This window comes from Phocoena sinus, chromosome 6, assembly GCF_008692025.1.
Source record: "Phocoena sinus isolate mPhoSin1 chromosome 6, mPhoSin1.pri, whole genome shotgun sequence".
Lineage (NCBI taxonomy): Eukaryota > Metazoa > Chordata > Mammalia > Artiodactyla > Phocoenidae > Phocoena > Phocoena sinus.
In genome coordinates, this window is record NC_045768.1 from 86327629 (window position 1) to 86342064 (window position 14436).

The window sequence follows — 14436 nt, forward strand, 5'->3', positions numbered from 1 at the left end:
TCTGTGCATTAACTTTGTATCCTGCTACTTTACCAAATTCGTTGATTAGCTCTAGTAGTTTTCTGGTAGCATCTTTAGGATTCTCTGTGTATAGTGTCATGTCATCCTCAAACGGTGACAGCTTTACTTCTTCTTTTCTGTCTTGGATTCCTTTTACTTCTTTTTCTTCTCTGATTGCTGTGGCTAAAACTTCCAAAATTATGTTGAATAATAGTGGTGAGAGTGGGCAACCTTGTCTTGTTCCTGAGCTTAGAGGAAATGGTTTCAGTTTTTCAAAATTGAGAACAATGTTGGCTGTGGGTTTGTCATATATGGCTTTTATTATGTTGAGCTAAGTTCCCTCTGTGCCTACTTTCTGAAGGGTTTTTTTTATCATAAATGGTGTTGAATTTTGTCAAAAGCTTTTTCTGCATCTACTGAGATGATCATATTGTTTTTCTCCTTCAATTTGTTAATATGGTTTGGTTTTTCTCCTTCAGTTTGTTAATATACTTTATCACATTGATTGATTTGCATATATTGAAGAATCCTTGCCTTCCTGGGGTAAACCCCACTTGATCATGGTGTATGACCCTTTTAATGTGCTGTTGGATTCTCTTTGCTAGTATTTTGTTGGGGATTTTTGCATCTATGTTCATCAGTGATAATTGGTCTGTAGTTTTCTTTCTTTGTGACATCTTTGTCTGGTTTAGGTATCAGGGTGATGGTGGCCTTGTAGAATGCGTTTGGGAGTGTTCCTCCCTCTGCTATATATTGAAAGAGTATGAGAAGGATAGGTGTTAGCTCTTCTCTAAATGTTTGATAGAATTCGCCTCTGAAGCCATCTGGTCCTGGGCTTTTGTTTGTTGGAAGAGTTTTAATCACAGTCTAAATGTCAGTGTTTGTGATTGGTCTGTTCATATTTTCTATTTCTTCCTGGTTCAGTCTTGGAAAGTTGTTCATTTCTAAGAATTTGTCCATTTCTTCCAGGTTGTCCATTTTATTGGAATAGAGTTGCTTGTAGTAATCTCTCATGATCCTTTGTATTTCTGCAGTGTCAGTTGTTACTTCTCCTTTTTCATTTCTAATTCTATTGATTTGAGTCTTCTCCTCTTTTTTCTTGATGAATCTGCCTAAAGGTTTATCAATTTTGTTTATCTTCTCAAAGGACCAGCTTTTAGTTTTACTGTTCTTTGCTATCATTTCCTTCATTTCTTTTTCATTTATTTCTGATCTGATCTTTATGATTTCTTTCCTTCTTCTAACTTTGGGGTTTTTTGTTCTTCTTTCTCTAATTGCTTTAGGTGTAAGGTTAGCTTGTTAATTTAAGATGTTTCTTGTTTCTTGAGGTAGGATTGTATTTCTGTAAACTTCCCTCTTAGAACTGCTTTTCCCGCATCCCATAGGTCTTGGATCATCCTGTTTTCATTGTCATTTGTTCCCAGGTATTTTTTGATTTCCTCTTTGATTTCTTCAGTGATCTTTTCGTTAATTAGTAGTGTATTGTTTAGCCTTCATGTGTTTGTATTCTTTAGAGATTTTTTCCTGTAATTGATATCATTGTGTTCGGAAAAGATAGTTGATACGATTTCAATTTTCTTAAATTTACCAAGACTTGATTTGTGACCTAAGATATGATCTATCCTGGAGAATGTTCCATGAGCACTTGAGAAGAAAGTGTATTCTCTTGTTTTTGGGTAGAATGTCCTATAAATATCAATTAAGTCCATCTTGTTTAATGTATCATTTAAAGCTTGTGTTTCCTTATTTATTTTCATTTTGGATGATCTGTCCATTGGTGAAAGTGGGGTGTTAAAGTCCCCTACTATGATAGTGTTACTGTCGATTTCCCCTTTATGGCTGTTAGCATTTGCCTTATGTATTGAGGTGCTCCTATGTTGCATGCATAAATAGTTACAGTTGTTATATCTTCTTCTTGGATTGATCCCTTGATCATTATGCAGTGTCCTTCTTTGTCTCTTGTAATAGTCTTTATATTAAAGTCTATTTTGTCTGATATGAGAATTGCTACTCCAGCTTTCTTTTGATTTCCATTTTCATGGAATAGCTTTTTACATCCCCTCACTTTCAGTCTGTATGTGTCACTAGGTCTGAAGTGGGTCTCTTGTAGACAGCATATATATGGGTCTTGTTTTTGTATCCATTCAGCCAGTCTATGTCTTTTGGTTGGAGCATTTAATCCATTTACATTTAAGATAATTATCCATATGTATGTTCCTTTTACCATTTTCTTAATTGTTTTGGGTTTGTTATTGTAGGTCTTTTCCTTCTCTTGTGTTTCCTGTCTAGAGAAGTTCCTTTAGTATTTGTTGTAAAGCTGGTTTGGTGGTGCTGAATTCTTTTAGCTTTTGCTTGTCTCTAAAGGTTTTAATTTCTCTGTCGAATCTGAATGAGATCCTTGCTGGGTAGAGTAATCTTCGTTGTAGGTTTTTTCCTTTCATCACTTTAAATATGTCCTGCCACTCCCTCTGGCTTGCAGAGTTTCTGCTGAAAGATCAGCTGTTAACCTTTTGGGGATTTCTTTGTATGTTATTTGTTGTTTTTCCCTTGCTGCTTTTAATATTTTTTCTTTGTATTTAATTTTTGACAGTTTGATTAATATGTGTCTTGGACTGTTTCTCCTTGGATTTATCCTGTTTGGGACTCTCTGTGCTTCCTGGACTTGATTATCTATTTCGTTTCCCATATTAGGGAAGTTTTCAACTATAATCTCTTCAAATATTTTCTCAGTCCCTTTCTTTTTCTCTTCTTTTTCTGGGACCCCCTATAATTCGAATGTTGGTGCGTTTAATGTTGTCCCAGAGGTCTCTGAGTCTGTCCTCAGTTCTTTTCTTTTTTTTTTTTTTTTCTTTATTCTGCTCTGCGGTAGTTATCTCCAGTATTTTATCTTCCAGGTCACTTATCCGTTCTTCTGCCTCAGTTATTCTGCTATTGATCCCTTCTAGAGAATTTTGAATTTCATTTATTGTGTTGTTCATCATCGTTTGTTTGCTCTTTAGTTCTTCTAGGTCCTTGTTCAACGTTTCTTGCATTTTCTCCATTCTGTTTCAAAGATTTTGGATCATCTTTACTATCATTAGTCTGAATTCTTTTTCAGGTAGACTGCCTGTTCCCTCTTCATTTGTTTGATCTGGTGGGTTTTTACCTTGCTCCTTCATCTGCTGTGTGTTTCTCTGTCTTCTCATTTTTCTTAACCTACTGTGTTTGGGGTCTCCTTTTTGCAGGCTGCAGGTTCGTAGTTCCTATTGTTTTTGGTGTCTGCCCCCAGTGGCTAAGGTTGGTTCAGTGGGTTGTGTAGGCTTCCTGGTGGAGGGGACTAGTCCCTGTGTTCTGGTGGATGAGGCTGGATCTTGTCTTTCTGGTGGGCATGACCGCGTCCAGTGGTGTGTTTTGGAGTAACTGTGACCTTATTATGATTTTAGGCAGTCTCTCTGCTGATAGGTGGGTTTGTGTTCCTGTCTTGCTAGTTGTTTGGCATAGGGTATCCAGCCCTGGAGCTTGCTGGTCATTGAGTGGAGCTGGGTCTTAGCGTTGAGATGGAGATCTCTGGGAGAGCTTTCGCCGTTTGATATTATGTGGAGCTGGGAGGTCTCTGATGGACCAATGTCCTGAACTCGGCTCTCCCACCTCAGAGACACAGGCTTGACACCCATTCCGGAGCACCAAGTCAGCCACACGGCTCAGAAGAAAAGGCACAAAAAAAGAAAGAAAGGAAGGAAGGGAGAGAGGGAGGGAGCGAGGGAGGAAGGAAGGAAAATAAAGTCATTAAAATAAAAAAATTTATTAAAAATTTTAAAACAATTTTAAGTAATATTCAAAAAAAGAAAGAAAGAAGAGAGCAACCAAAAAATCAAATCCACTAATGATAACAAGCACTAAAAACTATACTAAAAAAGAAAAAAATAGACATAACCCTGGGACAAATGGTAAAAGCAAAGCTATACAGACAAAATCACACAAAGAAGCATACACATACACACTCACAAAAAAAGAAAAAGGAAAAAATATATATATATATATATATATAAAGAAAAGGAAGAGAGCAACCAAATCAATAAATAAGTCTACCAATGATAATAAACTCTAAATACTAAACTACAATAAACATAAAACCAAAAACAAATTAGATGCAGAAACCAAACCCCAAGTCTACAGTTGCTCCCAAAGTCCACCACCTCAATTTTGGGATGGTTTGTTTTCTATTCAGGTATTCCAGAGATGCAGGGTACATCAAGTTGATTGTGGAGATTTAATCTGCTGCCCCTGAGGTTGCTGGGAGAGATTTCCCTTTCTCTTTGTTCGCACAGCTCCTGGGGTTCAGCTTTGGGTTTGGCCCCGCCTCTGCGTGTAGGTCGCCTGCGGTGTCTGTTCTTTGCTCAGACTGGCCAGGGTTAAAGTAGCAGCTGATTAGGGGTCTCTGGCTCACTCAGGCCAGGGGGAGGGAGGGGTACAGAATGCGGGGTGATCCTGCGGCGGGCAGAGGCCGGCGTGACGTTGCAACAGCCTGCGGCGCACCATGTGTTCTCCCGGGGAAGTTGTCCCTGGATCACGGAACCCTGGCGGTGGCGGGCTGCACAGGCTCCAGGGAGAGGAGGTATGGATAGTGTCCTGTGCTCGCACACAGGTTTCTTGCTGGCTGCAGCAGCAGCCTTAGCATCTCATGCCCGTCTCTGGTGTCCGCGCAGATAGCCGCGGCTTGCTCCCATCTCTGGAGCTCGTTTAGGCGGTGCTTTGAATCCCCTCTCCTCGTGCACCCCAAAACAATGGTCTCTTGACTCTTAGGCAGGTCCAGACTTTTTCCCGGACTCCCTCCCGGCTAGCTGTGGCGCACTAGCCCCCTTCAGGCTGCGTTCACTCAGCCAACCCCACTCCTCTCCCTGGGGTCTGACCTCCGAAGCCCGAGCCTCAGCTCCCAGCCCCGCCCGCCCCAGCGGATGAGCAGACAAGCCTCTCGGGCTGGTGAGTGCTGGTCGGCCCCGATCCTCTGTGCGGGAATCTCTCCACTTTGCCCTCTGCACCCCTGTTGCTGCGCTTCTCCGTGACTCCGAAGCTTCCCCCCCGCCCCCCCCCGTCTCCTCCAGTGAAGGGGCTTCCTAGTGTGTGGAAACTTTCCCTCCTTCACAGCTCTGTCCCTGAGGTGCAGGTCCTGTCCCTATTCTTTTGTCTCTGTTTTTTTCTTTTGCCCTACAAAACTCCTACATGGAGGAGTTTCTTGCCTTTGGGGAGGTCTGAGGTCTTCTGCCAGCGTTCAGTAGGTGCTCTGTAGGAGTTGTTCCACATGTAGATGTATTTCTGATGTATTTGTGGGGAGGAGGGTGATCTCCGTGTCTTACTCCTCCGCCATCTTGAAGGTCTCTCCAGCAGTACTTTAAATGATTGAATCCAAGGGTGGGGATAAGCAAGGGATCAAACCTTACCTTGTAATATAGTGCTAGATATAAAAATATATATTGTAACCATAGTAATAAATTCACTCTTTTAATACAGTATTCTCTTGCCTTGTGGCATTTGCCAGCAATTTTCTAGCTCATAGTGATTAATCCACATTATTTGACAACACATCCCTCCTTGGCCTTGAGACGTTAATAAGTAAATGAAGGCAGAATGAAAAAGAAGGGAAATCTAAATCAGGCGGCCCCCATTCTCATTGGCCTCCAGCCCCTCCTCCAGTACTATTCCTGCCCTCTAGCAAGTAATCTAAGGATCTTTTCAGATTTCATCAGTTGTCCCGTCTTTCTTCGGCTCAGGATCCCACACTGCACTCAGTCATCTGTCTCCTTAGTCTCCTCCAATACGGGACAGTTTATCAGTCTGTCTTTTGTGACCCTGAGGAGATAGTTGTGTCTAGGACTGAATTGCAGGCAGTATTCCACCAAATGCCTTATCAAAAATTAAGTAGATACTGCTCTACATTCCAGAAATGTACACTCTAAGTCTCAATTTTGAACAGAATCGTATCTACAAGGCATCTCAAAGATTTAAACCAGACTGTGGGGAGAAAAGTACTTCTGGTGCAAACAGGTCCAGGGTCTCAGCCTCCACGTGAGAACGGAGTCCACCTTGGATCACCATTCTTTGTAGAACTAGCCCAGAGTAGGGAGGGAAGGGAGGGAGGGGTAAGTGTTCCGTAAAGGGGAAAGTTGCTTCTATGTTTTGTCACTTTTTTTTTCTTTCTGATTTCTGCTTTTTCAAGAAATGAATGTGACAGGAAAAGCTTAAGTCCCTTTCGGCCACCTCTCGCCACTTTCCTCTCTCCCCACTCCAGGGCCAACCACTGTCATGGTAGCGTATCTTTCTAGACCTTTTTTATATGTGTGTGTGTTAAAAATTTACCTAACAGTCTAATATTGTAACATTCTGAATCTTTTTTGAAAAATTTCAAGCATTCAGAGAACTTAGAAGACTAGTACAATATCTCCTCATATCCTCGACACCTAATTTAACCAGTTGTTTACATTTTGCTACATTTGCTTTATCTCCTTCTCTTCTATCTCTTTATTTGCTTTGCAAACATCATGACCTTTCACCCCTAAAAAATTTAGCTTGTACCTCCTAAGGCAAAGGACATTCTCCCACATAACCACAATATAATTGATTATCACTTCCTGGAAACATAACATTGATATAATACTATTGTTGAATTTATAGTCCTCATTCAAGTGTTTGCCACTTGTCCCAGTAATTTCATTTATAGCTAATTTTATTTGTTTGTGTATTTATCTGGGGATTCAGAATCCAGTCAAAACTCACCCATTGCATTTGGCTCCCCTCTCTCTCTCTCTCTCTCTCTGTCTTTTATTACATTGACCTTTTATAAGGGTCAAAGGTAGTCTTTTCAGAATCTCCCTTCTGACATTGCCAAGCTGGTTTTTTGGCTCAGTATTGATTTTTGAGATCTGTCCATATGAATGTGCTGAGTCATTCCTTACAATATCTGCACAGATTTCATCCCTGCTCAGGCCCTTCAGTGCTCCGAGCAGCTGAAGCATCTGGTCATTTACGTTCCTATGAGTGACTTCCCGTTGTCCCCTCTGGCAGATCAACATCATGCAGAGTGAAACCGTCCAGGACGTGCTGCTCCTAGACCCCCGCTGGCTCTGCTCCAACGTTCTGGGGAAGCTGCTCTCCGTCGAGACCCCACGGGCCCTGCACCATTACCGGGGCCGCTACACCATGGAGGACGTCCAGCGCCTGGTGCCCGACAGCGACGTGGAGGAGCTGCTGCAGATTCTCGATGCCATGGATATCTGCGCCCGGGACCTGAGCAGCGGTACCATGGTGGACATCCCCGCCCTGATCAAGACTGACAACCTGCACCGGTCCTGGACAGATGAGGAGGACGAGGTACGGGTCTACGGCGGCGTGCGCGTCGTCCCCGTGGAGCACCTCACGCCCTTCCCGTGCGGCATCTTTCACAAGGTGCAGGTGAACCTGTGCAGGTGGATCCACCAGCAGAGCGCGGAGGGAGACGCGGACATCCGCCTGTGGGTGAACGGCTGCAAGATTGCCAACCGTGGGGCCGAGCTGCTGGTGCTTCTGGTCAACCACGGCCAGGGCATCGAGGTCCAGGTTCGCGGTCTGGAGACGGAAAAGATCAAGTGCTGTCTCCTGCTGGACTCGGTGTGCAGCACCATCGAGAACGTCATGGCCACCACGCTGCCCGGGCTGCTGACGGTGAAGCACTACCTGAGCCCCCAGCAGCTGAGAGAGCACCACGAGCCCGTCATGATCTACCAGCCGCGAGACTTCTTCCGGGCACAGACCCTCAAGGAGACCTCGCTGACGAACACCATGGGCGGGTACAGGGAGAGCTTCAGCAGCATCATGTGCTTCGGCTGTCACGACGTCTACTCGCAGGCCAGCCTGGGCATGGACATCCATGCGTCAGATCTGAACCTCCTGACCCGGAGGAAACTCAGTCGCCTGCTGGACCCACCCGATCCCATGGGGAAGGACTGGTGCCTTCTTGCCATGAACTTGGGTCTCCCCGACCTTGTGGCAAAGTACAACACCAATAACGGGTCTCCCAAGGAGTTCCTCCCGAGCCCGGTCCACGCCCTGCTCCGGGAATGGACCTCCTACCCCGAGAGCACGGTCGGCATCCTCATGTCCAAACTGAGGGAGTTGGGGCGCCGGGATGCGGCGGACTTCCTACTGAAGGCGTCCTCTGTGTTCAAAATCAACCTCGACGGCAACGGCCAGGAGGCCTACGCCTCAAGCTGCAACAGTGGCACATCTTATAATTCCATTAGCTCGGTCGTGTCCCGGTGAGGGCAGCCTTTGGCTTGGGCAGGGTCTCTTCCAACTGCAGAGGCAAGGGGGACACAGCCCATCTTTCCCGCTGCAGATTCTGGCGCGTCCTTTCCTACGCCCACATCCTGAAGGACGCCACCCTCCCTTCCGCTTCACCTATTTCTCTGCTACTACCTCCCTCCTCTCACACATTGCATTGTGTGTGAATGGTCTTTCTAGTTTAAGAGCAGACCCTATCCTTTCCTTTGGCCATTTGAAAAGCTAGCCCCCCTCCATCTCTCATCCTCTAGTACCTTGCTTCTTACTGATAATTTTATTGGAATTCCTAACTTTTCAATGAAATTTTTTTAAACTATTATATTGATTGTCCTTTTTAAAAAAAAGTGCACATTTATCCAAAATGTGTATTTCTTATACTTTTTTCTTTGTTATACCATGTCCTCAGCTTATCTCTTTTATATTTGTAGGAAAAACTCCCATGTAAGGAATCCCACTGTATGATTTATAAACAGACAATATGTGAGTGCCTTTTGCAGAAGAGGGTGTGTTTGAAATCATCCAAGTCAGCCCGGAGCTGTCGCGAAAGAAACGCTCCCTCTCTGTGTCTTGCTGTATGCTGATCATCGCCAGAGGTGCTGCACCCGAGGTTTTTTTTTTTTTTTTCTTTTTTGGCAATTTTTGTGTTTCCTTTGACAAGGAAAGGGGAGAAAGAAACCTCCTCTAGAGCAATTTCATGGCCAGTGTTGTTGCTACGATAAGACATGTTTGTGTTTGCTTTTGTTTCAACGTCAGTGTGAACATCCACGTGGAACCTGCAGACTGTCACGCTTCATCATCCCCTGTCATCTCAGGTAGAAGGCTGACACTGTTTTAGGGAGCCAAGACCTGTGTGAGAATTCAGAAGACCCCCGACTCATGATTTGTGGCAGTTTGTTGTCATTTGTGCATAGCAGATGGTTCTCCACATTTAGATCCTGGTTTGATAACTTCCTGTACTTGAAGTCTCAAAAAGAAAATAAAGGAAGCAAGTTTTCTTGCAGTGATTTTAAATTGTGATAGAGTTTTAAATCGAAATAAGGGAACATGTCCTAATTCTTCTGTCCTGAGAAGCATGTAATTTTAATGTTATATCATATGTATATATATATATGCAGTATGTATATACATATATATTAATACAGGTATTTTTACTTAATCTATAAGATGTAGTAAAAAAGGTTTTCTTTTCTTTTTAGTTCTTTTTTTTCTTTTCCTTTTTTTTTTTTTTAATAAATAAACTGTTGCTTGTTGCATTAGTTTGTGGTGTTTAATTCAAAAGGGATTCTTTTTCTTTGTTTTGTTTTCATTTGCCAGTACCCCACCTCGTGGGACAAACCAGTCCAGAAAGTGATTAAACCTAAACTCTCAGGGGTGGAAATCAACCCAGTTTATTAGGTACTTAATTATTACTAAAGTTGGGAATGGTGTGGGGAAGCAGAAAGAACTCAGGTGATTTCACATGTATTTCTTTTTAATTTTTTAATTTTTATTTATTTTTGGCTGCGTTGGGTCTTTGTTGCTTAGTGCAGGCTTTCTGTAGTTGCAGCAAGTGGGGGCTACTCTTCGTTGCAGTGCACAGGCTTTTCATTGTGGTGGCTTCTCTTGTTGCGGAGCACGGGCTCTAGGTATGCGGCTTCAGTAGTTGTGGCACACGGGCTTCAGTAGTTGTGGCACGCAGGCTCTAGAGGGCAGGCTCAGTAGTTGTAGCGCACGAGCTTAGTTGCTCCGCGGCATGTGGGATCTTCCCAGACCAGGGCTCGAACCCGTGTCCCCTGATTTGGCAGGAGGATTCTTAACCTCTGAACCACCAAGGAAGCCCTGCACGTGTATTTTTGCTTTAAGGAAAAGAGGCCCCTTCCATTTTCCTTGGGTGAACCCCCAAACCAAATTGGATCATTCGGGCTCAGCAATGGGGGAACAGAGGAAGCTTTCTATTCCTATACAAAGGTGGAGGGAGCTCCTGCAGAACAAGAGAAAACTTGCTACAAAAGATACATACCTTCCCTCCCATCTTTACTTAGACCACACTGCTGCAGGCCATCAACTAGAAACCCTAGTTTTGACCTGCATGGTAGCTGTAAGTGACAAAAGCTCTAATGACAAAACCCATTTTTAGTAAAATCTCAAGACTGGTTTAAAAAAAAATGGGCAAAGAAAAAAGATTGGAATGAAAAAGACTACAGCGATGTGGGTGATTTTCTCTATGGTTGTGTGAGTAGAATTCATTTCTGTTTTGCCTAAATGGTCCGTAATAAACATGACTTACTTTTATAAGGAGAAAAGAAATATTAATGGAGTAAAATTAAAAGCTACACGTAAATATGCGTCAAAAGGATGACACTGAAATTGAAATCGTGATTGCCTTAGAGGAGTAGAACCTCCTTTTCGTGAGTCAACTCCTTCCCGAACGTCAACTTCATCTCTCCTGCTTCAAAAGTGCTTCATATCACGGGATCTGGCACCAGGATCTAGGACCCAGGAGGCAAGGGCTGCCTCTGGCAGCCTCAGTAAGTAAAATCCCTAAGAAGGATTCTGACTGCTCCAGTCTGGATCATGGAGCCATCCCAGTGGTTGGGAGAGAGAGAGTCACAAGATTGGCCTGGCCCTGGGCACCGTAAGACAGTGTTAGGAAAGGAGCAGTTTCCCCCAAGAAGGGAGTTCTGTTAACAGGAGAAAGGGGCAGAGGGAGGATGCTGTGCAAATGAAGCAGAGGACTGCAGGGGTCTTTATACTTTTGTTTTAAGCAGGTGCCTGTCCATAAGGTTATGGGGCCACCTAAGCTCCTGAAATGTTGAAGCCATACTTCGGAATCATTACTACACAAATTTGAAGAGTTTAAGTTCCACTGAGCTCACTGCCCTGCCCTGGGAATTGCTGTGGGGTCATTCCGGGCGGCATCTCGGAGTCTTCAGTGCCATGAACTCTGGTTAGGCTGAAACTGCCTGGCAAAGCCCCAGCATGGGTAGCCGGCTCTGCCTCCTACAGAAGGGGAGAAACCAGGCCATTCATAGCTCACTTCCTGCAGCCACAGTGGGAATCAAGAGGTACAGGTTCTTAGGAGCCAGAAGCAGCCTTTCATGGACCCTTTTTCTTAGAGTTGCTGTAAAATGCACTCGGGCAACATGTTCCTCATCCCCTGGGAGCTGTGGCTACCCTGGGGTGCCTGAGGTTCCCCTGTGGACAAGAGCATCCCAGGGACCCAAAGCCTCCCTGGCATGGGCTGGAGGGCCCTTCTGAGAGTTCTGATTGTTTCCAGAACCTGGATCCCACACCTTCGGAAAGGAATCAGAACTCTGGGTGGTCTTTTTTTTTTTTTTACAATTAAAACTACAGGATTTCCTGAAACCATAAAACTACATTTGGCCCTGTCAGTGTCCAGAGTCTACACCAGTCTTACCAAACCCTGATGGTGTGACCCCGGAAAAGCCATTCCAAAATGAAAGGCTGGGCCTGGCTACTCCTGCCTCAACAGCAGCTGGATGCCAGCCAGGCTGTAAAACCGAAGGGTAGCTCTGAGCTGAAAAGCTTCATGAAGAGTAAAAGGATAGTTGCAGTTTCGCAACGTGAAAAAAGTTCTGGGGGTGGATAGTGGTGATGGTTGCACACCAATGTCAATGTATTTCCTGCCACTGCACTATGCAGTTACAAGTGGTTAAAATGAAAAAAAAAATTGTTATATTTATTTTAGCACAGTTTTTTAAGAACAAGAGAAAAAAGATAAAGCTGGAACCTAAAACTATCCAGGTAACCGTAAAGCTTGCTGAGTAATATACAGTACTACCCATGTGTTCAGAGCAGCCCAGCAAAGCCTGTGCCCCCCGCTATGGGGGAGGGGGGATTAAAAAATGAAGGATTGCTTTTAAGAAGATTTGATATTTTTTTATTTTAAAAGAACCTGTAAAATGGTTATCGTGGGAGGAAGAAGTGAGAATTTTGTTTGGCTTCTTTTCTTTTTTTGTTTATTGTTCAGTGTTTTGGTGTTTTTTGTTTGTTTTTCAGTTCGAATTCATACCTTGGATGGCACCAATAGTCTTTTAAGGACTTTGGATTCTTTTTGTTTTTTTGGTTTCTATGGCTATGTTGGGTCTTTGTTGCTGTGCGTGGGCTTTCTCTAGTTGCAGCGAGCAGGGACTACTCTTTGTTGCGTGTGTGGGCTTCTCATTGTGGTGGCTTCTCTTGTTGCAGAGCACGGGCTCTAGGTGCATGGGCTTCAGTAGTTGTGGCTCACGGGCTCAGTAGTTGTGGCTCACAGGCTCAGTAGTTGTGGCTCGTGGGCTCTAGAGAGCAGGCTCAGTAGTTGTGGCACACAGGCTTAGTTGCTCCGTGGCATGTGGGATCTTCCCGGACCAGGGCTTGAACCCGTGTCCCCTGCATTGGCAGGCGGATTCTTAACCACTGCACCACCAGGGAAGCCCCAGGACTTTGGATTCTTGGCGACTTAGGCCACACCATTTATGAGGGTAACATGCGCTGATTCATCATTCCCCAGACGTTTGCTGAGCACCTATTGCCTATCATGGGTGCCAGCTCCATGCTCACAGCAGGGACTCAGAGCTTGGTGGGCTGGCACCTGCTCCCCTAACCAGCCTTGGGGCTCAACTCGACTGTCCGAGGAATTTGCTCTCAGGGGGCTATTTTCAGGGACTGTGACTGTACTTTGGATGGCCACCTGAGGTTGAGGTCACTTTTATCATTGCAACCAAGAGTCACATGCTGGTGAGAGGACTCAGCAGCTGCCAGGCGGGGGCCACGTCAGGGACAGAAACTTCAGTCCCCACTGAACGCCTGGTCAGGGAGGTGCCCCTGAAAGGGGACTGAAGGAGTAGTCAGCCCCCTTCCATCTGCATCTCTGGAAATGCGTGTGGCGGAGCAGTAAATGACCCCAGGAAACGGCGGCTAGTCCTGGCTGAAACGCCCAGCCTCAGAAGGTTGCCCGTGACTCTTGTTCACAAGGCAATTCTTTGACCAGAAGAATCAAAGAAGTGTGTGGGAGTGGGGAGGAGGGACAAGAAAGAAGCTTCACAGGTACCTACAGTAGAGGCTTCCCTGAGATCGGACTCCGATGCCCATCTCTCTAGGGGCTGACGCTTGGTGAGGGTGGCCTGGCCAGGCGCCAAAGGCTGTGACTCCAGCCTGTGGGGTTCCTGTCAGCAGTACAGCAAAAGGACCGGGACAAGCTTCTGGTGAATAATGTGTCTTGTCCCATCGAAATCACAGAATTTTACAATGAAAAGAGATCTTATAGATGGTGTGATTCAACCACGCTCTTTGGAGGCTGGAAGGAAAGAGTTTAAGAGATTTAGACCAAACAGCACGGTTCGCCTCTGCTAAGTATTTATATTGTAATGTAGTGGGTGTGTTGTGAGTGCACGTGTATGTGTGTATACTGTGTGTGTGTGCACAAGTGTGCACCCGTGTATTGCGTAAGTATATGTGTATGTGTGTGGCGTGTGCATGTGCCCACGCATACACGTAAGTGTGTATGTGCATGTGTGTAAGTGTATGTGTGTATATACATGTATACGTTTGTGTATGAGTGTATGCATGTGTGTATAAGTGTGTGTGTGTGTGTCTGATGTGTGTATTGTGTATAAGTGTGTGTATGCATATGTGATGCATGAGGTAAGGGATTCCCTGGCCATAAAGACTTGCTCTTCTGGCCAAGAGCCTGGATTGCCGCTGGTTCAGCCATGAGTGCCCATTTCCCACAACCGGGGTGACTAACGGAGCATCACGAGAATTTTCTTACCCCCCACCCCATGCCATCCTCCAGTGTGAGCCCTATGGGGTTCTGCACAGCCCTCAGGTTACATCACAGCCAGTGTCAGTGATGAGCTTCCTGTCTTCCGAGAAGGGAAGGCCAGTCACCCTAGAGGGAGGCCAGGGCAGTTTCCTCTAAATCACGTGATTCTGTGACCAGTACTCGCATGGGAAGGAGGAGCCAGGCATTTATTACTGACAGTCCATGCTCCCACCTCTGTGCTGAAAGGCAGCAAACCAAGGTCCTTCCATGCCAGCCCTCCCTGGGGCTCAACAGTGCCCCTTTGGCTTTCGGGGCCATTGCAATGCAATGAAAGTTTTTTTTTCCTTTCACCTTTTTCCTAGACATACAATATTTTAATGGAACTGAAATCATACAAAATG

At 45.0% G+C, this 14436-nt stretch overlaps 1 protein-coding gene across 2 annotated transcripts in view; it reads left to right on the forward strand.

Moving 5' to 3' along the window:
• The window catches only part of DAPK1 (death associated protein kinase 1), a 206961-nt gene extending 197436 nt beyond the window's left edge, over positions 1 to 9525 (forward strand). The window contains exons 26-27 of one of the 2 annotated variants that reach the window (XM_032636142.1): positions 7039 to 8267; positions 8721 to 9525. In XM_032636142.1, coding sequence (XP_032492033.1) covers positions 7039 to 8267; positions 8721 to 8754 — 1263 coding nt within the window. In that variant the 3' untranslated portion in view covers positions 8755 to 9525. Of the gene's footprint in view, positions 1 to 7038 lie in introns of both variants that reach the window. The other variant, XM_032636143.1, reaches the window with a different exon arrangement.
• The last annotated feature ends 4911 nt before the right edge of the window (positions 9526 to 14436 follow it).